Source organism: Schistocerca gregaria, chromosome 10 (genome assembly GCF_023897955.1).
Source record: "Schistocerca gregaria isolate iqSchGreg1 chromosome 10, iqSchGreg1.2, whole genome shotgun sequence".
Taxonomy (NCBI): Eukaryota; Metazoa; Arthropoda; class Insecta; order Orthoptera; family Acrididae; genus Schistocerca; species Schistocerca gregaria.
Genome location: NC_064929.1, coordinates 221869622 through 221896870, shown reverse-complemented (window position 1 = coordinate 221896870; position 27249 = coordinate 221869622). Strand labels below are relative to the sequence as shown.

The following is a 27249-nucleotide window of genomic DNA, read 5'->3' as shown; positions in this document are numbered from 1 at the left end:
CGCACGCGCACTCGCACAGCGCTAAAGCATAAAATTTTCAGGAAGGTGCAAATTCATTGGAACTCTTGTAAAAATCGCCTCATTTTCATTCAAGTATGCCTAGTAAGTAATTAATTACTAAGATGAACTAAGTGCACATCTTAAGGGAGGTGCTAAAAGGTTCTATGTTGTTGTGAAGAAATACCTATCCTAACAGTATAAGAACAACGGAAATTCCCAGATGGAACAATGCATAAAATAAGGAAAACGCAACTACTCACCTATAGAGTTAAATGTGTGGTGCACAACCACAGACGAGAGAGAACCGCGTTCACTAGCTATCGAGCTGCTGTTATCCTGTATTTGTGTGTACTTTCTACAACCGAAAGAGCCAGAGCTCAAAAGCTAGTAAACAGCCTTTTGTCACTCGTGTTTATGCGCCACACATCAGCCTGCTTTATAGGCAAGTGGCTGCCACTACCCCATTATACATATTATCCTAACCCTACAGTGGTCAATGCCTATTTACTCCAAATTTTTTTTAATTTCTGTACTCGAAATAATAGAGTAATTCTGGTGATGTGACAAAAATATACAAATCCTGAAATGAAAGGATGCTACTGTACTGAATATTTTCAGACTGTACGTCACCAGCCAGACATTTTTTTATTCTGACATCCATTTGAACTCTGCACTTTCAAAATGCTGTCTTTACATGTAACAAAACATAAGGGAAGTAACTTCTTTAATTCTGTCCGTAGCTTCACGGAAGTAAGGTCTCAGCTGTTATTTAACAATTTCAAAGAATAATTTCACTGAACTATATTAATAATGTTAATCACATTAAAACCTGGTCACATCAAACACATCTGTGAAGAACAAGCTTCCATCTTCGGACACACTCGATCGCAAGACTCGGAATATCTCGATGAATAAGAGCAAACATCTATTCAAAAAAGTAAGTAAAATTTTTGGGCTACGCCACCTACACTGTACGCGTACATCCACAATCTGACCGTTCACAGTCGCACAGCCACAGAGGTGCATCATCTGCATTCTGCTGCCAAAACGGTCCACCTACGAGCTAACGGCGACACAGTCGAGGTCTGCCGCTAGGAGTCGGCCGCTCGTGCTACGCTCGGGCACGGAGCAGTCTCCTCCAATCTTGCCCCTGTCGGAGATGGTACGTTGCGGTGTGACCGCAGTACTTATTTTCTACGTGCCGATCTGAGATATTCTGACCCTTGTGATGCAGTGTCTGGAGATGGAAGTTTGTTCTTAAAATACTTGTCAGTTTTAATGTGTTCAGATTTTAACATCACTAATACAGTATCATGACGGCGATTGGGCCAAACGTCCTTCAAATTGAAGAATAATTCCTTTCTATTCCTCCTGGGACCACAATAATGAGAGATCACACCTAGACCTATATCTGAATTGGTACTATGCAAATCTCTCCCCCTTCCACTCACAAATAATCTCTGGATAAGCTCGAATTTGCCTCTTCGCTGGAAATGTAGTGGACTGGAGAACTGCGAAAGTCTGAAGGCTGTGTAATGTTCAGTGTTACTTGTTACATTATTAGAGAAAGATTTTGCACATAATTAGCAGATATTAGTCACTAGTTCCTACACAGTTCAGAGAGCCTTCAGTACATGAAAAGTTTTTTTGTGACAAACTAACAACAAATACCTGCGTACCGAACATATCTTGTACGCAACTAGTTTATCGTCAGGAACATACAAATTACTTAATGGACATATCACACAATTTCCAGCATTTTCAGAGGTGTGTTAATGTGATACTGATCCCAGTTTAGGCAAATATTTTTTTGTTTGGATCTCACAAAAGGAATGATGAGAAGTCCTCATTTAGGATAACAGTGTGTGATAGGCACTGTTGGGACATGTTATTGTGTTTTTCTGTCACATTCTTTGTAGAGGCTATTTATTTGGAGTCACTGATTTACTGCATGCAAAGTCATGAATGTCACCTGCAAACAGGTATTACATTTTTGTTTAGTCAGTGCTCTCTTTCACAATACAATAAAAAATAAATGTTGACAGCAAAAATTGTACCGAGCAGTGCACACAAGCTGCTGCCGCCACCACCACCACCACCACCACCACCACCACCACCACCACCACCAGTTTCTTTGTTGAGCAATATTTTGATTTATTTTCGCTGCTTTACACACTCAACTATGCTGCCAGAGAAACAAGAATATCTCATTTTCTGACCAAATTCTGTAAACTTTTATACAAAAAGCTTTCTGTGTTCAACTGAAAACACCACTATATTCTAGATCTGCAACAACAATAGGCTGGGTATTAACTAGTCTACATGTTACAAGTAAAAGTGGGAAATTTTATTGGTACAAAAACAAGAACATATACGTATAAGTATGTAGGCATCAAAATGTCTACTGTGAACTGTTATCCCAGTATGATGCACAACCTCTTCTTCCATCAGCTTCCTTATTTCTTGATGCTGTTGCTTACACTGAAAAACAGGGTCTCTTTAATTCATTACAGAATCACAAAGAGAGACATTTACCTGCTCAGATTTGATTTACAAACAATAATTAGCAGAAGAATTACAGTCAAAGTTGTAGTTAAAATGTAAGGTGAGACATTCCTCCCGCCCCCCCCCCCCCCCCCCCCCCCCACACACACAAAGAAGCTATATAACTCAGACTTGTTTTGGTTAGTTTGAGTGACCAAAAGTGCACACCTCATGGCTTTAGTTTCTAGAACGCTCAAAATTACAAGGAAAAAGACCGGATTAATTTTTGCAATTAACTACTAACTTACTCAGAGAGAGAGAGAGAGAGAGAGAGAGAGAGAGAGAGAGAGAGAGAGAGAGAGAGAGAGAGAGAGAGATTGCCACGAGCTTCAAGCTAGCACACCTCAGCTGTGACACTCCGACTGAAACTGGGTGTCCGATGGCTGAGATACAATACTGACATTGGCCTGCTCACTTCAACGTGCAGACACACATTTATGAAGCGGGCACTCACTCGCCCCGGGCCTACCTGTTGAGGAACTGTGTCGACTCCCGCAGCTTCGTCACTTCGGAGTTGACGATTTCGGCCTTCCTGACATCATACGCAGCCAGCGCCTGGTGAACGGCGATGGGCACCAATTCGGCAAACAAGTCTGCAAACCGAAACCGATACATTGGTTTCATTTAGGATTTTATGCCATATACAAACACCCGTAACCATTAAGCTTATAAAGTACACGTATTTAGCTTGTAAGTTACACAATTCATTATTGGGGTTATTTGGGACAGTTAGAGGTGTGGCAATATAAAGCAGGAGAAGAATGAATGGCCAATTGACACTCTACTCTATTCCTAGTTCCTTAATATGAAGAGACTGCATTTATCACAAACAGCATAACTGACTAAACATGCTATTTCAGGGATTTTTTTAGATAAAAATAACTTGAAACTAGACATACTAATTCGAGCAGTGGAATGTAAGTAAATTAACCGTGAGAAGGGAGCCTGCATACTGTGTGCTAACCGTACATCTCAGCCTCCACTGCACTGTGCCCGACATGATTCTACTTTCTCACACGTACAAATAGTTGATGGAAATAACTTTAAACCATTCACATCCTTTTGTGCAACTTATGTTCTCAAAAATTGTATTTTTATCAATGTAAAAGTCCTTTGATGAATGACATTTAATACAGGCATATGAAGATAACTTGTAAACCCCAAAATAAGAAGTTACAATTGTTTTTGAGAACACCATTCATAAAATCGCAAGTACACTTGTGCATTACGCTTTCATCATGAAACTTAATCATTTTTTTTATTTTGTATACACGAAGTCAGAATATGTATTGCACAGTGGTTTCCTGTGATTGGTAATTTTGGAGGCGGTGGCTAGAGCACAGAATTTATATCTCACCACTGGTGAGCAGTCAGTCACCTGACCAACTGCCATCACTTTCATTCTTCCTGTTGTTGTTGTTGTTTTCTTCAGTCCAGAGACTGATTGGATGCAGCTCTCAATACTGCTCTATCCTGAGCAAACTTCTTTATCTCCCAGTACCTACTGCAACCTACATTCTTCTGAATCTGCTTAGTGTATTCATTGCTTGGTCTCCCTCTACGATTTTTACCCTCCACGCTGCCCTCCAAAACTAAATTGGTGATCCTTGATGCCTCAGAAAATGTCCTACCAACCGGTCCCTTCTTGTCAAGTTGTGCCACAAACTACTCTTCTCCCCAATTCTATTCAATAGCTCCTCATTAGTTATGCGATCAACCCATCTAATCTTCGGCATTCTTCTGTAGCACCACATTTCGAAAGCCTCTGTTCTCTTCTTGTCCAAACTGTTTATCGTCCATGTTTCACTTCCATACATGGTTACACTCCATACAAATACTTTCAGAAATGACTTCCTGACACTTAAATCTATACACTATGTTAACAAATTCCTCTTCTTCAGAAACACTTTCCTTGCCATTGCCAGTCTACATTTTATATCCTATCTACTTCGACCATCAACAGTTATTTTGCTCCCCAAACAGCAAAACTCCTTTACTAACTGAAGTGTCTCATTTTCTAATCTAATTCCCTCAGCATCACCTGACTTAATTCGACTACATTCCATTTTCCTTGTTTTGCTTTTGTTGATGTTCATCTTATACCCTCCTTTCAAGACACTATCCACTGCGTTCAACTGCTCTTCCAAGTCCTTTGCTGTCTCTGACAGAATTACAATCTCATCGGCGAACCTCAAAGTTTTTATTTGTTCTCCATGGACTTTTTATTTTGTTTCCTTTACTGCTTGCTCAATATACAGATGGACTAACATTGGGGACAGGCTACAACCCTGTCTCACTCCCTTCCCAACAACTCCTTCCCTTTCATGTCCCTCAACTCTTATAACTGCCATCCGGTTTCTGTACAAATTGTAAATAGCCTGTCGCTCCCTCTATTTTACCCCTGCCACCTTTAGAATTTGAAAGAGAGTATTCCAGTCAACATTGTCAAAAGCTTTCACCAAGTCTACAAATGCTAGAAACGTAGGTTTGCCTTTCCTTAATCTTTCTTCTAAGATAAGTCGTAAGGTCAGTATTGCCTCACGTGTTCCAGTATTTCTACGGAATCCAAACTGATCTTCCCCGAGGTTGGCTTCTACTAGTTTTTCCATTCGTCTGTAAAGAATTCGTGTTAGTATTTTGCAGCTGTGACTTATTAGACTGATAGTTCGGTAATTTTCCCATCTGTCAACACCTGCTTTCTTTGGGATTGGAATTATTATATTTTTCTTGAAATCTGAGGGTATTTCACCTGTCTCATACATCTTGCTCACCAGATGGTATGTTTTTGTCAGGGCTGGCTCTCCCAAGGCTGTCAGTAGTTCTATTGGAATGTTGTCTACTCCCGGGGCCTTTTCTCAACTTAGCTCTTTCAGTGCTCTGTCAAACTCTTCATTTCCCATTTCATCCTCAAGTACATACTCTTCCATTCCCGTAGCATTGTCCTCAAGTACATCATCCTTGTATAGACCCTCTACATACACCTCCACGTTTCTGCTTTCCCTTCTTTCTTAGCACTGGGTTTCCATCTGAGCTCTTGATATTCCTAAGTGGCTCTCTTTTCTCCAAAGGTCACTTTAATTTTCCTCTAGGCTGTATCTATCTTACCCCTAGTGAGATAAGCCTCTACATCCTTGCATTTGTCCTCTAGCCATCCCTACTTAGATATTTTGCACTTCCTGTTGATCTCATTTTTGAGACGTTTGTATTCGTTTTTGCCTGCTTCATTCACTGCATGTTTAGATTTTCTTCTTTCATCAATTAAATTGAATATTTCTTCTGTTACCCAAAGATTTCTACTAGCCCTCGTCTTTTTACCAACTTGATTCATTGCTGCCTTCACTATTTCTTCCCTCAAAGCTACCCATTCTTCTTCTACATCTACATCATTACTCCACAAGCCACCTGACAGTGTGTGGCGGAGGGTACCTTCAGTACTTCTATTGGTTCTCCCTTCTATTCTCGTCTCGTATTGTTTGTGGAAAGAAAGATTGTAGGTATGTCTCTGTGTGGGCTCTAATCTCTCTGATTTTATCCTCGTGGTCTCTTCGCGAGATATACGTAGGAGGGAGCAATGTACTGCTTGACTCCTCGGTGAAGGTATGTTCTCGAAACTTTAACAAAAGCCCGTACCGAGCTACTGAGCGTCTCTCCTGCAGAGTCTTCCACTGGAGTTTATCTATCATCTCCGTAACATTTTTGTGATTACTAAATGATCCTGCAACAAAGCGTGCTGCTCTCCGTTGGATCTTCTCTGTCTCTTCTATCAATCCTATCTGGTACGGATCCCATACTGGTGAGCAATATTCAAGCAGTGGGCTAACAAGTGTACTGTATCTTACTTCCTTTGTTTTAAGATTGCATTTCCTTAGGATTCTTCTAACGAATCTCAGTCTGGCATCTGCTTTACCGACGATCAACTTTATATTGTCATTCCATTTTAAATCACTCCTAATGCTTACTCCCAGATAATTTATGGAATTAACTGCTTTCAGTTGCTGACCTGCTATATTGTAGCTAAATGATAAAGGATCTTTCTTTTTATGTATTCCCACCACATTACACGTATCTACATTGAGATTCAATTGAAATTCCCTGCACCATGCGTCAATTTGTTGTAGATCCTCCTGCACGTCAGTACAATTTTTCATTGTTGCAACCTCTCGATATACCGCGCAAATGCTCTTACTTTCTTCATTAAACGACTGTGGGGAACTGTATTGAACACCTTGCAGAAGTCAACAAACACGGCATCTACCTGGGAACTCTTGTCTGTGGCCCTCCGAGTCTCATGGACGAATAGCACGAGCTGGGTTTCACACAATCGTCTTTCTCAAAACCCATGCTGATTCCTACAGAGTAGATTTCTAGTCTCCAGAAAAGTCATTATATTCCAACATAAAACATGCTCCAAAATTCTACAACTGATCGATGTTAGAGGTATAGGTCTATAGTTCTGCACATCTGTTCGACGTCCCTTGTTTGGAGGGGGGGGGGGGGGGGGGGGGGGGGAGGGGAGGGGGAGGGATGACGACATGTGCCTTCTTGAAAAAAAAAAAAAAAAAAAAAAACTGGATGACCTGTGCCCTTTTCCAATGCTTTGGAACGTTACGCTCTTCTAGTGTCCTATGGTTCACCGCTACAAGAAGGGGGGCAAGTTCCTTCACGTACTCTGTAAAATCGAACTGGTATCCAATAAGGTCCAGCGGCCTTTCCTCTTTTGAGTGATTTTAATTGTTTCTCTATCCCTCTGTCGTCTATTTCGATATCTACCATTTTGTCATCTGTGCGACAATCTAGAGAGGAAACTACAGTGCAGTCTTCCTCCGTGAAACAGCTTTGGAAAAAGACATTTAGTATTTCGGCCTTTAGTCTGTCATCCTCTGTTTCAGTACCATTTTGGTCATAGAGTGTCTGGACATTTTGTTTTGATCCACCTACCGCTTTGACATAGGACCAAAATTTCTTAGGATTTTCTGCCAAGTCAGTACATAGAATTTTACTTCTACTGTATCTCTTTCCCTCATTCCTGTCAATTGTTCCCTAATGCTCTCCCTGAAACACTCTACGACCTCTGGTTCTGTCAGTTTATCCAGATCCCCTCTCCTTAAATTCCCACCTTTTTGCAGTTTCTTCAGTTTTAATCCACAGTTGGCAACCAATAGATTGTGGTCAGAGTTCACTTATGCCCCTGGAACTTTCTTACAACTTAAAACATGGTTCCTAAATCTCTGTCTTATCATTATATAATCTATTTGAAACCTGTCAGTATCCCCAGGCTTCTGCCGTGTATGCAACCTTCTTTCATAATTCTTGAACCAAGTGTTAGCTATGAGTAAGTTATGCTCTGTGCAAAACTCTACCAGGCGGCTTCCACTTTCGTTTCTTACCCCCATTCCATATTCATTCCATATTTACCTACCACGTTTCCTTCTCTTCCTTTTCCTACTATCGAATTCCAGTCACCCATGACTATTAAATTTTCATCTCCCTCCAATATCTGAATAATTTCTTTTATCTCATCATACATTTCATCAATTTCTTCGTCATCTGCACAGCTAGTTGGCATATAAACTTGTACTACTGTAGTAGGTGTGGGCTTCGTGTGTATCTTGGCCACAATAATGCGTTCACTATGCTGTTTGTAGTAGCTTACCCGAACTCCTATTTTTCTTATTATTTATTATCAAACCTACTCATGCATTACCCCTATTTGATTTTGTATTTATAAGCCTGTATTCACCTGACCAAAAGTCTTGTTCCTCCTGCCACCGAACTTCACTAATTCCCACTATATCTAAGTTTAACCTATCCATTTCCCTTTTTAAATTTTCTAACCTACCTGCCTGATTAAGTGATCTGACATTATATGCTCCGATCCGTAGAACGCAGTTTTCTTTCTGCTGATGACAACGTCCTCAAGAGTAGTCCCCGGCTGGGGATCCAAACAGGGTATTATTTTACTTCCGGAATATTTTACTCAAGAGGACGTCATCATCATTTAACCATACAGTAAAGCTGCATGCCCTCGGGAAAAATTACGGCCGTAGTTTCCCTTCACTTTCAGCCGTTCGCAGTACCAGCACAGCAAGGCCGTTTTGGTTATTGATACAAGGCCAGATCAGTCAATCATCCAGACTGTTGCCCTTGCAGCTGCGGAAAGTCTGCTGTCCCTCTTCAGGAACCACACTTTTGTCTGGCCTCTCAACAGGCACCCCTCCGTTGTGGTTGCACCTACGGTACGGCTATTTGTATTGTTGAGGCACGCAAATCTTTCCACTGACTGCAAGGTCCATGGTTCATGGGGGGGGGGGGGGTCCATTCTTCCTATGAAGGACAACCACTTTCTTCTTCACATTATGAAGCAATGAATTCAATATAAACCTCAGAATCACTATAACCATCCACTTTCTCAATTACTGTAAACAACAAACAAGGCAAGAGGCCGAAAGTGTGTTTCCCTACCGAGTATCCAAAACTGCACACAGTAAAAGTGAGCTCTAGCGGCAACCGCGCCAACCAAAACTCGACAGTCAGAAAACAAATATGGAACTGGATGTCCTCTCTCAGTAGCCAAACTGATATAAATCAGGTTTTTTTTTTTTTTTACGTCTGTTCTCAAGTTGCCTGAGCAATAACAAAGTTTTTAAGTTCCTGTCAAAATAATAAATATGAGGTAACTTGGGAGGACTACGATAAGGGATTAAAAAGTATTGTACTACAAAACATTAACTTTAATTTTCTCCTTCAGTTGATGTACTCATTGCTTTATTACTTTTTTCAAAATGGAATGAGACATTACATTAAATGGATTAAATGCACTGAAATGAAACAAATGGATTGTATCTGTACAACTCTCAAGTTTAGTTCACGGAGGTCGAGAAACCACAATGCTCGAGGCTGTGAAAGCACATTTTTGGACGTCAGTCCTTACACACCTGTGCACAGCAGCAACACAGATAAACTTCCCCTTCTGGCAAACGACTGGACCAGCAGACCGTTCAGAAGTCATCAAGTACACTTCTCCTTGAAGCTTTTTAGTAAAATTCTGCTTTGTCCATGAAATGGATGCTACAGAATGATCCCCCACCCCCCACCCCAATTTCCAGGCAGAGGACAACAACAGGGTAGACTTATATTTCTGTCAAATACGAGACTGTTTCGATTATACTTCTTACTTAAGTCCAAAATCTGTCACATACATACGATCTGCTGCTACTGCCTCTAAATGACCGAGTCCAGTCTAACAGCCACCACGCTCCGCTCATTTATGTCAACAGAGGTTTACGTAAAATGCTGAAAACCGATACTGATAATGAGAAAAATCTCATCGTAATCTCAGTCGCGCTCTGTCGACGAGCGGGAAACGCCAGTCCCTTCGCCACTTGAGAGACTGTCGCGAAGGCAGTTCCTTCGTCGACCGCCGAGTTCGGCTTAACATCTGACAGTTAAATAAGCCGCACTCTTATCACAGTACGTGTCGCACTGTCACCCACGAATTACTGGGCTGCAGACTTAACCTCACAAGTTATACAATGCAGTGTCCCTACAACCCCACAGACAGTGGAACAGTACAATTTGCCAACAAATCTTACCTAACTCCAGCCCGTTCTGCCGGATGCTTTTCATCCGAGACTTCGACATTTTGTCGTTACTGTTACGAATAACAATCTGAAATTAGGTCAATTAGACGACGTTGTCAAATACTGCTTTCTACCGAAACTGAAATAAACTCATCAAAACTAAATTTTTTGCGAGACAGTACTGCTGGCCACAACGTACTTTCTGGAGGCGGAATATTAGTACTGCCGACAAGAGACCTTTCCGAGTAAATGCCCTTTTATAGCTTTCGGAACTAATGTTTTTTTCCTCAAGGAAGACGGTCCTTCAGATCTCAGGGCGGGAGGGACTCACCCGTTTTCCTCCAGTCGTGCAAACTGTAACTGTGACAGCAGCCATTCGCAATACACACTGTCTACTACACAGCTGTACAACGTATACACTCACCTTTAAAGCCGGAGCTCAGCCTGTCGGGCAGGGCAGAGGGCTTGGCGAGGGCCGCCTTGCCGACGGGTGGCAGCGTCTTGGGATCGGGGATGCGCTCGTGGTAGATGAAGTCGTTGTCCTTGCGGGCCTCGGCCAGGTTGCGCTGCACCTTGGTCACGAAGTCCTGGAAGAAGCTCGGCCGTCCGGAGCGCTGCTGCGCCGCCTTCAGCAGCTCGTGTGCGTGCTGCGGAAATGCCGTCAAATTCGGTACCGTGCGGGCACTACCGTACCTTGACTGCGACCTCCCGTTTCGCGAGAGGGAGCCTCGGTTGTGAACGCAAACAATTTATTTTTAATTTTTAGCTCTGGTAATGGCAATCTCGCCCCGGTAAAATGGGGAGGGGGAAGGGATAGGAGGTGAGGGACGAGGTCGAAGTTCGATTTTCTGTCACTGTGGAGGTCACCAGAGGAGCACCGAGAGCTCCGACACACGAGCACCGGACACCGCCGAGGCGCCGCACAGTCCGATCTCCTCCGCGTGCCGCGAGGTGGGTCACTTATGCTCCGGCGTCACGACTCGGCCCTATTTTGGGAGGTAGAGGACGAGAGGAACTGTCTGCACTGACGACGAGGAATAGGTGAAAGGAGCCGAAGAGGAATGTTCCCTCCTGTCCCGTTCCGAGATTCACGTCGGATATGTCTTTCTGGTAAGGGATCTGTGCACATGATATTGTAAATGTTACCTAGACCGACCGAATACAGAAGATACGAAATGCAAAACTAAAAAAAACCTGCAGATGTCTCTCTCGCATTCTGTTTATTTACGTGTCCAACTTCGGTTTTTCATTTCACCATTTTTAGGCCCCTCGATCGATGTAAATTGGGAGGAATCCAAGTTCAAGTGCAGTCATCACCAGAGCCGATACTAAATAACCAGTGTCCGCAGTTGTCCGGTTTACGTACCACTGTCAATTCGTTTATAAAATTAAATGCAAAGGAGATGGCTGCAGGCATTTTAATTTTCATTCTGTACTGAACATCTGAAGTCCATGCAACCATCTAAAACAAGGATAGAGGTACAAAAATACAGAAGATTTCCGTAAAGTGCAGTTACACATTTTGTAGCGAGCCGGCACGGATCTGTGCACCGTTACGGCCCTTGACCCTCTGCTGGAGGAGAAGGAGTCTCACAGTACGAGGAGTGGCACTTCATAGTGAGTCTACAACTTCACGAAACTGTGGAAAGGTGACCGTCACAAAATAATTGAGATAATAGTTATCACGAAGAGCATCAGTGTGACAGATCAATAGTCGAGTTACTGACACAGTTACGACCCGAAACTTGAGCCACTTTAACACTTCAAAGGTCAGTAGAGAGACTGAATACACATTGAAGCCGCCAATACGACACTGACCAGTAGTCATAATACAGTGTGTATCAAAAAGAATCATTCGATTTGGCACACCTATATTTCTGAAACTAATAAATATATATAATAAATTTTGTTTTGATGAACGGGAAACTCAAAAAGTTTCTTTTCATACCTTTTCGTAGGTGTTCAATATACCCCCTCGAGATGCACGGCATATGTCAATGCAGTATTCAAATTGTGCCCACAATGCCGTGAGCGTGTCTAGAGCTACAGCTTCCACAGCTGCTGTTATGCAATGTCTCAGTTCATTCGTAAACAGAGTCTTTTATAAACAGCCACAATAAATAATCACGTACAGTTATTCCCAGTGACCTCGAAGGCCAGTAATGTAAGGACCAACTGTTCAATCCGGCGTGACCGATCCTCCGATTTAAAAAGTGCTGCACTTGCGGATGCAAGTGTGGCAGTGCCCCATCCCGGCAGTAAAAGATGTCGTTCGAATCAGTCTGCCAGCTGTGGGAAAAGAAAGTCCTAAAGCACACCGAGATACGTACTTCCCATAATAGCATTCTCGGTAAAGAAAAACGTACTTTATACCTTACCTCAGATAACAATATTGCTTCAACTTTTTTAAAAATCTGATCATTCTTTTCGACATACCACGTAAAACTCTATGAGTTTGCTCTTTCAGACAGTACATCGATCACACAAATATCTCAAATAAGTAACAGTTACGATTTTTATAAATCGGATGATTCTTTTTTACACCCTGTGTAGCTATTCCCAAATCGGAACATACACAATAGAGCAAAACTCTACACCAAAATGGCACTTTAATACACTCCTGGAAATTGAAATAAGAACACCGTGAATTCATTGTCCCAGGAAGGGGAAACTTTATTGACACATTCCTGGGGTCAGATACATCACATGATCACACTGACAGAACCACAGGCACATAGACACAGGCAACAGAGAATGCACAATGTCGGCACTAGTACAGTGTATATCCACCTTTCGCAGCAATGCAGGCTGCTATTCTCCCATGGAGACGATCATAGAGATGCTGGATGTAGTCCTGTGGAACGGCTTGCCATGCCATTTCCACCTGGCGCCTCAGTTGGACCAGCGTTCGTGCTGGACGTGCAGACCGCGTGAGACGACGCTTCATCCGGTCCCAAACATGCTCAATGGGGGACAGATCCGGAGATCTTGCTGGCCAGGGTAGTTGACTTACACCTTCTAGAGCACGTTGGGTGGCACGGGATACATGCAGATGTGCATTGTCCTGTTGGAACAGCAAGTTCCCTTGCCGGTCCAGGAATGGTAGAACGATGGGTTCGATGACGGTTTGGATGTACCGTGCACTATTCAGTGTCCCCTCGACCATCACCAGAGGTGTACGGCCAGTGTAGGAGATCGCTCCCCACACCATGATGGCGGGTGTTGGCCCTGTGTGCCTCGGTCGTATGCAGTCCTGATTGTGGCGCTCACCTGCACGGCGCCAAACACGCATACGACCATCATTGGCACCAAGGCAGAAGCGACTCTCATCGCTGAAGACGACACGTCTCCATTCGTCCCTCCATTCACGCCTGTCGCGACACCACTGGAGGCGGGCTGCACGATGTTGGGGCGTGAGCGGAAGGCGGCCTAACGGTGTGCGGGACCGTAGCCCAGCTTCATGGAGACGGTTGCGAATGGTCCTCGCCGATACCCCAGGAGCAACAGTGTCCCTAATTTGCTGGGAAGTGGCAGTGCGGTCCCCTACGGCACTGCGTAGGATCCTACGGTCTTGGCGTGCATCCGTGCTGCGGTCCGGTCCCAGGTCGACGGGCACGTGCACCTTCCGCCGACCACTGGCGACAACATCGATGTACGGTGGAGACCTCACGCCCCACGTGTTGAGCAATTCGGCGGTACGTCCACCCGGCCTCCCGCATGCCCTCTATACGCCCTCGCTCAAAGTCCGTCAACTGCACATACGGTTCACGTCCACGCTGTCGCGGCATGCTACCAAGACTGCGATGGAGCTCCGTATGCCACGGCAAACTGGCTGACACTGACGGCGGCGGTGCACAAATGCTGCGCAGCTAGTGCCATTCAACAGCCAACACCGCGGTTCCTGGTGTGTCCGCTGTGCCGTGCATGTGATCATTGCTTGTACAGCCCTCTCGCAGTGTCCGGAGCAAGTATGGTGGGTCTGACACACCGGAGTCAATGTGTTCTTTTTCCATTTCCAGGAGTGTATTTTTGTTGATCTCTCGCTATACATTCCACTTCAAGTTACTAGCAGCAGGTGACAAAGTTGTATGTACTTGGCATAATACGGAGTAGTTTGATGCAGCAATACGGAACCTGCATCTACTTTAGTGAATGGCAATTCACATTAAAATAAGATTAATTAAAGCATTTTCTAAATATTATCAAGTGAACAGTAACTGCTTTGTGTGCAAAAAACAACTATCACAATTTTCTTGGCATTTTCATTAGTTTATAAAAGCAGAGCTTTGAGAATGAGTAAGCAGTAGGCACAAAAACGTGAACAGAGGCCGAAAGCTTTACTTGTGACAGTCTTTTTTTATCGACAAAGTTTTCTCGGGTCTCCATCCGGGTGGTAGCGTCGATACATCGCGACGTTTCGGGAAGTGTCATACTACCCACCTTTTGAACTTCACCAGGAAACGGGTAGTATGACACTTCCCGAAACGTCACGATATGTCAGTGCTACCGCCCAGCTGGAGACCCGAGAAACCTTCAATAGTTTACGCCGGGAAAGCCTACCGTGGGTCTTATTTTTTGTGCCTATCTGTGACTCGTCATCTCTGCTGTACGGTTAGTGACAGGTTTCCTTTTCATATTATTGTTATCCAGAAGACAGACTGATTGGAGTACCATCTTTTGGAATTCCCTGTATGTGTAATGGACAATAAGGATGAAAACTCTATCCTGCCACCATTCAGAATGCTTCACAGTCCTCAAAAAATGAAGGGCTATTGTCGAAATCAATTTGCACATTTCGTGGAAAAACAAATTACAAATGACTGACTGTCGTCAAAAGGAATCGCCACGTTTTGCCCCACAGTGCCAGATCGTATTTAGTAATGATTTTTCAGTGTGCGAACTGTAATAAAAATGAAGACTATTTAACAAGATATTTTCTTACAGTGGGAAGCATCTACTAAATACGCCTGGAGAAAAAAAAAAAAAAAAAAAAAAAAAAAGGCCAAATATCTGTCAAATAGAGATAGTTACACACAAACTTATTTCTATTCAATAGAAAAAATTTATGAAGGCTGTACAGTAACCATATAATGAAACGCAAAATAATTATATAAGTTGCTGCAACAACACTACATAATGCTACATCAACATTAGACAGAACTTGCAGATAAAGTCTGTCATCTGCCTCCTAATGGGCTCTCTACGGAAATATAACAACCTACATTAAACATAAAAAAGATGCATCAGTTTGTATAGTTGACTCTAATACTGTGGGAAGAAAGTTTATTTATGTTCCAGATAACGTGGAGACGTTGCTCAACAATCACCACGAAAGTTTGATGTAGCGGCAAGTGCGCAAGGAATAAAACAAATTCTGAAAACTACCGAGAGCCACGGAAGAACCCGGGCCGCGAGGGCTTCGAGCTTCCTAGGTCGTTGTTGGACAACGTCAAAGGAAGAGATATTCTGCTTTCTCTTTGTAAACAGATCGATCGAGTCTTGAAAGGTTTGTGTAAAACATATAGGCAGGTGACATTAGGTGGGACCCGATGCCTGTAATACTTCCAAAGTTGTTCAACGGCAAAACCAATAGTTCATCATTTATATAGATAAACAGTAGTAAAGATATAGGAAAGGAAGAGTTGCGGCGTCACAACGAAAAGTGATACATCGCTCGGCAACGAAGAAGGACGTAAACAGCGGGCGTTACGTGGTGAAAACATATCAACTGACAAAATAGTAAGTCTGTAATTAAGCATAAAGCCACGCAACACTGCACATGAAAGTTAAATATCAGAGTTTTATAGCTGTGGAAGAATGATTACACTGGATTACTGCCATCAGAGTGCACCTCTCAACAAACCTTCCCTTCTCAAGTTTGCTACAGAACTTACATACACATTAATGACCATATACAGTACTACACTGACAGACAGCACTGCACAAACTTAACTGCCTGTCACAATATGCTTTACTGTTTCTCTCTGTATTAAACTCGACTGGCAACACCTCTCATTTTGCTTTCGTTTCCAGAGGGAACCCGAGTCCAGTACGTACAGTTTGACCAACAACGAGGCACCAAAATTTCAGAACGAGAGTGTCAAAATTTCTTCGGATAGTGTCTCGTGTCTACACTCCAAAGTCGACAGAGGTAGAGTACTAAAGTACGGGTGACAATAAATGACAACTGCCAGCCCTACATACGGGATCGGCAGACAGCGCCGCTGCGCCACACTTCGCACTCAGTTCCCGACCTGGAATCTCCCGGTTTCCGCGGCCGCCGACTGCCCCACTCTGCGGCTACCGCTGCCAGCTCTCTACTGTCAGCGAGATGCCGAGAAAAAATACAGTGTGCAGTAGCCCGAGTAGCCGATTTTTGTCACGAACTGACGTTCACCGAGCACGAAATTACCTTATCTGACAGAGTTCGTCTCCACCGTCCAGCAAAAGGTCAAATTTGCAAACCCCCTTCTGCAAATTAGAGTACAGTGTGTCACTCTGGGAGTGCCGTTTGCTAACATTTGTGTGTTTCCCTAACTCTGTGTGGGTGCGTTCTCCTTTCTTATTACGACACAAGCACATTCGTGCAAAGACTTTCAACAATTACTACGGATTGCTTAAGAGAAGAAGTACTTAACTGAGATTGCTATAAAAAACTTCATCGTAGATAACCAGGTTCGGTAAAACTAATTTACAGTCTTCAGATCTTCATAAAGGTTTTTCCAGTCTTGTGCCAGCTACAAACAAAATGTTTCTATCGAATTTTCAGGTACATAAAATAAAAAAAAAAAAAATGTGTCAGCACGTCACAATTAGAATTACTACATATGACACAATTCCCACAACATAACACATCACGCCTCACTGTGTGTCATGCAACTAACTACCCCCGCTAGGCACGACGTGTTATTCTACGGAACAAGGTTTGGCAAATTGTGACGTACGCAGTCGCCGGCATTTTGCTCGTTTCACGTACCCGGAAATTCTGTGAACAGATTGTGTGTGTAGCTGCCACAGGACATCTCTAATAACCTTTACGAAGAACCACTACAGGTCGCCCCCTCTGAGCTCGAGATGAGTACAGAATTACTTTAGCTTATTGTTAAAGCGAGTAGTACTATTCTGTTTGAGATCCTGTCATTTTTAATTTTCTTGTTGAAGATTACACGTAAGATTCTCCCTGCTCTCTCACTCTGGAGCTTACAAATAACACGCAGTACAGGTGGCCAGTGGTTAAGTCGAGAGAGAAACGGTGAGCACCACAGGTAGACATCTCGGTGGCAGGGCGGAACACGACGAGTCGGAAAGGCGTGGCGGGTCCCTCACAGCTGGGGGCGAGACGGACTCACCCGTCGTAGAGGCCGAGAGCGGGCGGAGGAGGTGTGAGGGCCCCGACTCTCCTTTCCGTTATCACTCTACGAGCATGTCTGCAGTACTACACATTTTGTCTCGCAACTTAAGTACCGGTCAGTAATCCTGTCTCACTATTTATGAATTTTATCGACTGTCTTACTTTGGTACAGTAAAGGCACTGTACAGGACATGGCATATCGCGATTACAAACTGGTAAACTCAAGAAAAATATATACGTAGCAAAAGATGTGTACTAATCGGATAAGAAAACTGTAGCAAATTATGTCAATTTATTCGACAATAGGGAGTTGTACAGCACTGTTTCGGAACTTGAAAAAAGAATGTTATGTGGAGACAGATGAAAGGGGAAAATATTTAAAAACGGTACTTACGCAAACAGCAAAAGATGACAGAAGAAAATCTCAAATAGAACTAGGCGATATCTTCTCATGAAGTATTACATCCTTCCCCCATGAACCACGGACCTTGCCGTCGGTGGGGAGGCTTGCGTGCCTCAGCGATACAGATAGCCGTACCGTAGGTGCAACTACAACGGAGGAGTATCTGTTGAGAGGCCAGACAAACGTGTGGTTCCTGAAGAGGGGCAGCAGCCTTTTCAGTAGTTGCAGAGGCAACAGTCTGGATGATTGACTGATCTGGCCTTGTAACAATAACCAAAACGGCCTTGCTGTGCTGGTACTGCGAACAGCTGAAAGCAAGTGGAAACTACAGCCGTAATTTTCCCCGAGGGCATGCAGCTTTACTGTATGATTAAATGATGATGGCGTCCTCTTGTGTAAAATATTCCGGAGGTAAAATAGTCCCCCATTCGGATCTCCGGGCGGGGACTAATCAAGAGGATGTCGTTATCAGGAGAAAGAAAACTGGCGTTCTATGGATCGGAGCGTGGAATGTCAGATCACTCAATCGGGCAGGTGTAATGTAACGGACTACTGAAGAGTGCGATACCACCCTTATAGTCGCATCTGTCAGTGCTCCAATTTCATTTCTATGATTTTTTTAAATTTAATATTATTGTATGTAGTATTTAATTTTGCCCAAATATTTTTTATTATATTATTCTATAATTTGAACTTTATTTGTTTATTTCTGGAGAATATGTTGGCACCAGTGTGAGCCAAAGACATTCGTGTGTGAAAGGTAGAGAGTCGGACATTGTTAAGGTGACTGTTGGAGTGAGTTAGTTGTGGAGAGAGCTTGGTTTTTTGAGGTGGACTGTTGATGGGAGTACGGAAGGAAGTCTGTCGTTTTATATAGAGTGTATGTGATATGAAGATGGAAATTATTGTGAAAAAGTTAAATTAATAAAAATGAAGAATCAATAGTAAAACAAAAAGCGAGTACCAGTTTTCATTAACACACAAAGACCCGGACCTAATATTAACAATGTTAGATGGATGGAACGCACCATGGCAAGAATCAAGACAATGAGACCAAATACAGCATCTAAAGGTAAGGTATTTTAATTAGTTTTAGTATTCTGTGATGTATCATTCTTTTGTCTAAATATTAAGCTTAACATCGTCTGTTGTAGATGAATTGAAAGTTTGTCGCTTGATATTTGATTTTCACACCAGACGAAAGAGGGTTCATTACACAGGTAGGTTAGAAAATTTAAAAAGAGAAATGGATAGGTTAAAGTTAGATATAGTAGGAATTAGTGAAGTTCGGTGGAAGGAGGAACAAGACTTCTGGTCAGGTGACTACAGGGTTTGAACACAAAATCGAATAGGGGAAATGCAGGAGTAGGTTTAATAATGAATAAAAAAATAGAAGTGCGGGTAAGCTACTACAAACAGCATACTGAACGCATTATTGTGGCCAAGATAGATACGAAGTCCACACCTACTACAGTAGTACAAGTTTATATGCCAACTAGCTCTGCAGATGAGGAAGAAATTGAAGAAATGTATGATCAAATAAAAGAAATTATTCAGATAGTGAAGGGTGACGAAAATTTAATAACCATGGGAGACTGGAATTCGGTTGTAGGAAAAGGGAGAGAAGGAACGTAGTAGGTGAATATGGATTGGGGGAGAGAAATGAAAGAATTTTGCACAGAGCACAACTTAATCATAGCTAACACTTGGTTCAAGAATCATGAAAAAAGGTTGTATACATGGAAGAAACCTGGAGATACGAAAAGGTATCAAATAGATTATATAATGGTAAGACAGAGATTTCGGAACCAGGTTTTAAATTGTAAGACATTTCCAGGGGCAGATGTGGACTCTGACCACAATCTATTGGTTATGACGTGTAGATTAAAACTGAAGAAACTGCAAAAAGGTGGGAATTTAAGGAGATGGGACCTGGATAAACTAAAAGAATATGAGGTTGTACAGAGTTTCAGGGAGAGCATAAGGGAACAATTGACAGTAAGTGGGGAAAGAAATACAGTAGAAGAAGAATGGGTAGCTTTGAGGGATGAAGTAGTGAAGGCAGCCGACGTTCAAGTAGGTAGAAAGACGAGGGCTAATAGAAATCCTTGGGTAACAGAAGTAATATTAAATTTAATTGATGAAAGGAGTAAATATAAATATCCAGTAAATGAAGCAGGCAAAAAGGAATACATATGTCTCAAAAATAAAATCGACAGGAAGTGCCAAATGGCTAAGCAGGGATGGCTAGAGGACAAATGTAAGGATGTAGAGGCTTATCTCACTAGGGGTAAGATTGATCCTGCCTACAGGAAAATTAAAGAGACCTTTGGAGATAAGAGAACCACTTGTATGAACATCAAGAGCTCGGATGGAAACCCAGTTCTAAGCAAAGAAGGGAAAGCAGAAAGGTGGAAGGAGTATATAGAGGATGTATACAAGGGCGATGTACTTGAGTACAATATTATGGAAATGGAGGAGGATGTGGATGAAGATGAAATGGGAGATACGATACTGCGTGAAGAGTTTGACAGAGCATTGAAAGACCTGAGTCGAAACAAGGCCCCAGGACTAGACAACATTCCATTGGAACTATTGACAGCCTTGGGAGAGCCAGTCCTGACAAAACTCCATCGCCTGGTGAGCAAGGTGTATGAAACAGGTGTAATACCCTCAGACTTCAAGAAGAACATAATAATTCCAATCTGACAGAAAGCAGGTGTTGACAGATGTGAAAATTACCAAACAATCAGTCTAATAAGTCACATCTGCAAAATACGAACACGAATTCTTTACAGACGAATGGAAATACTGGTAGAAGACGACCTCGGGGAAGATCAGTTTGGATTCCGTAGATACACTGGAACACGTGAGGCAATACTGACCTTGCTAGTTATCTTAGAAGAAAGATTAAGGAAAGGTAAACCTACGTTTCTAGCATTTGTAGACTAAGAGAAATCTTTTGACAATGTTGACTGGAATACTCTCTTTCAAATTCTAAAGGTGGCAGGGGTAAAATAGAGGGAGCGAAAGGCTATTTACAATTTGTACAGAAACCGGATGGCAGTTGTAAGAGTCGAGGGACATGAAAGGGAAGCAGTGGTTGGGAAGGGAGTGAAGCAGGGTTGTAGCCTCTCCCCAATGTTATTCAATCTGTATATTGAGCAAGCAGTAAAGGAAACAAAAGAAAAATTCGGAGTAGGTATTAAAATCCAGGGAGAAGAAATAAAAACTTTGAGGTTCGCCGATGACATTGTAATTCTGTCAGAGACAGCAAAGGACTTGGAAGAGCAGTTGAACGGATTGGACAGTGTCTTGAAAGGAGGGTATAAGATGAACAGTAACAAAAGAAAAACGAGGATAATGGAATGTAGTTGAATTAAGTCGGGAGATGCTGAGAGAATTAGATTAGGAAATGAGACACTTAAAGTAGTAAAGGAGTTTTGATATTTGGGGAGCAAAATAACTGATGATGGTCGAAGTAGAGAGGATATAAAATGTAGACTGGCAACGGCAAGGAAAGCGTTTCTGAAAAAGAGAAGTTTGTTAACATCGAGTATAGATTTAAGTGTCAGGAAGTCGTTTCTGAAAGTATTTGTATGGAGTGTAGCCATGTATGGAAGTGAAACATGGACGATAAATAGTTTGGACAAGAAGAGAATAGAAGCTTTCGAAATGTGGTGCTACAGACCAATGTTTAAGATTAGATGGGTAGATCACATAACTAACGAGGAAGTATTGAATAGGACTGGGGAGAAGAGAAGTTTGTGGCACAACTTGACAAGAAGAAGGGATCGGTTGGTAGGACATGTTCTGAGGCATCAAGGGATCACCAATTCAGTATTGGAGGGCAGCGTGGAGGGTAAAAATCGTAGAGGGAGACCAAGAGATGAATACACTAAGCAGATTCAGAAGGATGTAGGTTGCAGTATGTACTGGGAGATGAAGCAGCTTGCACAGGATAGAGCAGTATGGAGAGCTGCATCAAACCAGTCTCAGGGCTGAAGACCACAACAACAACGAAAACGACAAGAACAACAACAACAACAACAACAACAACAACAAGTATTACATCTACGACAGAACGCGCTGAATTAAAAAAATTACACAGTACGAATCTTAAAACCAACACGAGATGAAAAACCGAAGTTAAATAAGAGAAACTACTGAAAATATTAAGAGTATTAAGAAAACAAAACGGAACATTATGTCGAGTACCGTCTCATTTTGTGAGAGGAGTGACATTACACCAAGAGTGAAATCGTAAAAACTTTTTTAACATTCGCTTAAATGTTTATCCACTTTGAGAGGCAAATCAGAAATGCACACAGTTGACAACTCGAATAACCGCGGTAATAACTCACTACGTTTACAAAATCGTACAAGGAATGGAACGCGAGGCGACGTGTTTCGACAGAAGCGATTAAAGCTGGAGGGACACCTGTACAGAAGGTATTTTAAATGTAATTTATAGAATGTCTGACGATTAGGGGTGGGGTGGGGGAACATTCTCCAAAACTGGAACAGTTTGTTTACAAGAAATGAGACATCGTACGCCACAGACTCACGAGCTTCCTTATCTGTCTTCTTCCGTACATATGGAACACAGTTTACGGTCACTCTCTCCGGTAGTAACACGGACTAGTGGGATGACAGGCCACTTTGGAGGTTGACAACAGAGTTTACAAAATGAACTGCTGATGAAAAACGAGTGCAAAGTGCAGTAAATTCATCTACATTTAAGATGACAGTCGGGGAAGCAATCTGAATCACAAACACAGTGCAGGCGAGGTCATACCTCGGCCGTTCAGTGGCACGTAATTTAAGGCTTCGAAGACTCCCACGAGACTAGCTTCGGGGAGCCGTGCCACGCCATACTCTCGTACGCAGCCGGCTATATCCGAAACATTAAGGACCACGGCAGGGCTCCGAACGGGAGTGAGCTGCGATCGGAGTACTTCGTCCTAATACCTCCGACACGTTCTCCTTATCGATACTCGGTCTGTGCAGGAATCGGATTCGGTGCCGGATATTAAACTTCCCTCTGTAACGTACAAGATAAACACTGAACTATTACTGACTGCGTAGAAAAATCACTGCACTTTAATCAAGCATAGAAATTAGCCGGTTTCAGAACTGTACATAGCATGCTGTGAACAAAATTACACGACCAGTATGATCGTCACACTGGCCAGGATTCAAAATTTTTGCTCCGAGAACAATATACCGAGGGGGCGTACAGAATACGCCACAGCTCTGTCAGGATAGCGAGAGATTCACAATCTAAGAGCAATCGGGCAACGAAATTCCACATCACCGAAACTATTCTCGGCAGCACTTGTGGAAATATTCCACAGCCTTCACTCACTAACGTGAAGAGCTGCCACTGACGTGTGGGTGACACTGTTCTGCTTACCTCCAACGCAGGTGGACTTCGACAGTGAACGAAGTAACTGGAGTAGACTACAGTGAGACTAAAATAATGTACAGTGACGACACTGAAAAAATACTAAGTCGAGAATTAAGTCACAGAATCTGTCGAGGGGTTTTGCATTCAGGATGGCTGGACTGATACAAAAATTAATTAATTAAGAGTAAAAATTTATTGGAGAGCTTCAGACAAACTAAGCGAGAGTTTAGAAAAGTAAGATTCAGATATGTATCAAATAAAACATTTACAATAAATTCTGACTTGCAGTAGTGACACAGACTTTTACTGGCCACTCAGAGATGAGTACTAAAACTCACTAGTGGAGACAGGAAAACAAACTACCGATCAGGGAGAAGACTGGAGTGCAAGATATTATTTTGAGAGTAATGAAAATTAAACAGAGGCAGCAGGACACAAATGGACAACAGATAAGACAAGACCGAGGCAATCGCCTAACGGAAGGTGGACACAAGACATCAGAAAACGTGCAGGAGAAACACTGACGAGTTTAGTGGAGAGGAAGGCAGTATCCAATAGTGGGCAGCAAAAGAAGACGGCGCGGTCTCATCCGGATCCTCGACGAAATGAAGTCTGCGTAATAGTTACGATACCGGAGTCACTCGCCAAATTCCAACTTCGACACTCTGTACCAAACGATTAGTGCATTTCTACACTGTACGTATTGTGGAATGGCAGTCTGCTTTGTTTTAGAGAGAGAATCGCAGAGTGTTATCGGTGTTATTCTGTCAATTTTGTGTGACTAAATCGGGATAGTCACCTTTTCACAAAGAGATTCTAGAATCCTTTCAGAATTCACAAAGGACATTAAGTCTACGACACATCTGGAGCAGCAGTGCTCTAGATGAGGTGGCAGCTCACCTCCAGCCGAGCGATTTCCTCCCCGACGCTCTTGTTGTTCTTGCAGACGAGGCTCTGATAGTACTGCGAAATACCGTGGTATGCAGCTTGCTTTCCGGCGACCTAGAAAAATATGAAGGCAGGAAGATGTGTGTGAAAATGCAACATGTGTAACTGCAAAATAACAGTAGTATTTAATGTTAATGTGAAAGTTACTAAGAGATACTACAAATTGTATTGCGCATTCAAAAAGCAGCCGCTCCTCACGAAAACAAAAGCAAATAAATCAAAGTAAAACTACAACCGTCACTAGGTCAACGATGTTAGAAGGTCATTGTGACCGAGTCCTATATAAAATAGAAGAAGTTAAAATGTTTAACAATTAGCGACCAGGAAAATCGTTAAATTACGTATTTAATATCACAGTATTAGAAAGATGCACGAGAGACATGTAAAGCAATTTGCCTACACTGTTACGAAGAGAGATACCGCAAACAGGAAAATTAAAGACCTTCACAGATAACAGTAGCAGCTGTAGGAATCTTTAGACCTCAGATGGCGAGCCAGTACTAAACGGAGGAAAGGAAACAGTGTCAGAAGGAATACAGAGGGAGGCCGTACGAGGAAACACAAAGATAGTATTACGAAAACGGAAGAGTAAGTATACGAGAATGTGATACTGTGAAAAGAATTTACCGTACCGCTGAAGGACCTGAGCTGAATAACGCCCCCTCATAAGATACTGTAACACACCCTCACCAGTGAACTACCAACTAGCAGGTATTAGCTGATGAGCCTCGGATTCCACAACTTTCTGCCAACTCCGGTCTTTTTCTGGCAGACACGGCACTGTCATGTCACGATAACAGTAAAACAAGTTAGTAGTGAGCGCGTGAGGGCAGTAGTGGGGCTGTGAATCAAAAGTACACAAAGTTGGATTATGAAGTGCACTGAGGGAAATATTTCTTCAGAATAGGAATGTAGAACTGTTAGTGGCTTTCTTAAAGTGCACAATCTTTAAAATGTCAGTTTTCTCAAAGTGATAGGCCAATATAGTTAGGCACAATTTCCACTGTCTGAAGATGAAGAAATTAAATTAAAGGAGGGCATCCTTTATACCAGAGGAATCGTGCCCCCTTTACCAAACAGTTTCTCAGTAAAATAAGTCTCTCTCCCATAGTCCGACAGCCAAACATTAGGCAAAGAGTTCACAAATGGCGTACAGTCTCGAGAAGCTGCTGCAAATTTAACGAATGCGGAAATGAACTGTACTGAACTGCGTGAGCCCACGAGGAGCTACGCTCCAGGTGAGTAAATTGTGCCAATTACTGACACGTGTAAGAAAAAGGGACGCACGTGTGAAACAGTGAACGTCATCGTCGAGCAGAAGAGACAGGGGATTACAGTGGTACTAAACGTCGCGACACGTCGAAAGTGGCAGAGCAGGAAAACAACAATAACGGAATGGACAGAGAAAAAAAACACATCCAACTTCAAAGGATTAGATAAAAAGATAGAGGAAACTATTAAACAACTCGATATAAAGATTGAGAAATATGTCGCTAAAATGAAACGAGTAAAAACTCAGGAGGCAGATTTCATCGCAAAGTCGAGTGAGCGATCCAAAAATAGGGGGATGTGAGCAAGTGTAAGAACAAAGCCTCCTGCAGTTTGAAGCAGCTGTGACGGATTGCACCAACCAGTTCAGCCCACCCGATGGAATTCACGACTCTTAGGACACTGACAACTAACGACAATAACTTTGGGGATATTATACGGGATATTTCACAGAAAGCAGCTGGAAACCTCAATACGAGAGCAAATAATGTAGTATTCACCAGTTTGGAAGAAGTACAAAATTTCAGTAGGAATTGCTACTCATTCCAAATGGGAGGAAGACCACAGCTGAAGGCTTCAAACGGTGGTACAAGGGATACAGGCAGGGGGCAGGCACAAATTGATAGCTGCACGGAAGGAGCAGCGGACAGGTCCGATTTCCTGAATTTAGGCGGGATGACGTACGATATGTTCGAAAAATCTTACGTAGAGAAATATCGGTTACAAGAAGTGAAACAGGTGGTCACAGATAAACTGAAATGAGCACATAATGGACAGACGGAACAGTTTGCCGGTTGGCACATTGGAAAAGTCACTAGAATTAAACAGATACTAGGAAATGCCAACAGGTGAGGAAACATTAATAAGATGGGCGTCGGACTGTGTGTCTGCTCGATACGGAGATGTGATGTACGGTTTTACAGATGAAAAAGAAGAGCGAGGAAAGCTGATTTCGACACGTGTAGAGAGCACAACGGGAAGGCCACAATGACAGTGGGAATAACGCGAGCCGAACTACCGAAACCACGAATACGGAGGCCGGCGGCCAGCACCTCGGTGATGCAGCTGACAGTCGCACGAAATGTAGAACGACAGACGACGAGAGGAAAGAGGTGGCTCTGTGAGAAGGTTACAGCCAGACCGTGACAGATACGGCAACTCGTGCGAGCACAGACGGGAGACAATGTGAGGTTCAGAGAGCACAGACACGACAGTGCGGAAATTTTGTACGCGATCGGACGTGCCGTGTCGTACTGCGAGGAGAGGAAGAAATGCCTAGACCGCGACATGGAAACGGCAGAGAGAGTTTCAGCTTGTGCACTAATACTACTACTGAGAGGCAAAACGTGCCATTCCAAATTATAAAGAACTTACCACACAACATAGGAATGAAATACGACCACAGAAATACAGAATTAATCGACGATGTGCGTAATGATGCAAAGCAGTTAGTGAGTAGAATGAAATAAATGACAATACAGTGTTAAGGTAAATGACAAATCTACAGGAAATGTTACAGTTAATGAAGGAATTATGACCAATTCAGAAAAGGAATGAGAGTTAGGAGAATCGTAAGAATTTTAAAAGTATCGAGTGCTTCTAATGCTGAGCTACTGACCAATCTTGCAATATTATTTAAAGTATTTGCAGCTGTACACACTGAAGATGTACGGGTGTCGCAACTAGAAAACAGAGTGATAGATGCTGCCTCGAAAATGGCATTTGTCAAGCCAGGTGGTGTAAT

General features: G+C 42.7%; 1 protein-coding gene across 9 annotated transcripts in view; it reads right to left on the bottom strand.

Annotated features, from left to right (window-relative positions):
- Nucleotides 1-27249, bottom strand: part of LOC126293551 (programmed cell death 6-interacting protein) — a 139630-nt gene that overhangs the window by 80578 nt on the left and 31803 nt on the right. For all 9 annotated transcript variants that reach the window (XM_049986825.1, XM_049986821.1, XM_049986817.1 and 6 more), the window contains exons 6-8: nt 24189-24290; nt 10549-10771; nt 3014-3137 (exon numbers count right to left, since the gene is read on the bottom strand). In XM_049986825.1, the coding sequence (XP_049842782.1) occupies nt 3014-3137; nt 10549-10771; nt 24189-24290 (449 nt within the window). The remainder of the gene's footprint in view (nt 1-3013; nt 3138-10548; nt 10772-24188; nt 24291-27249) is intronic.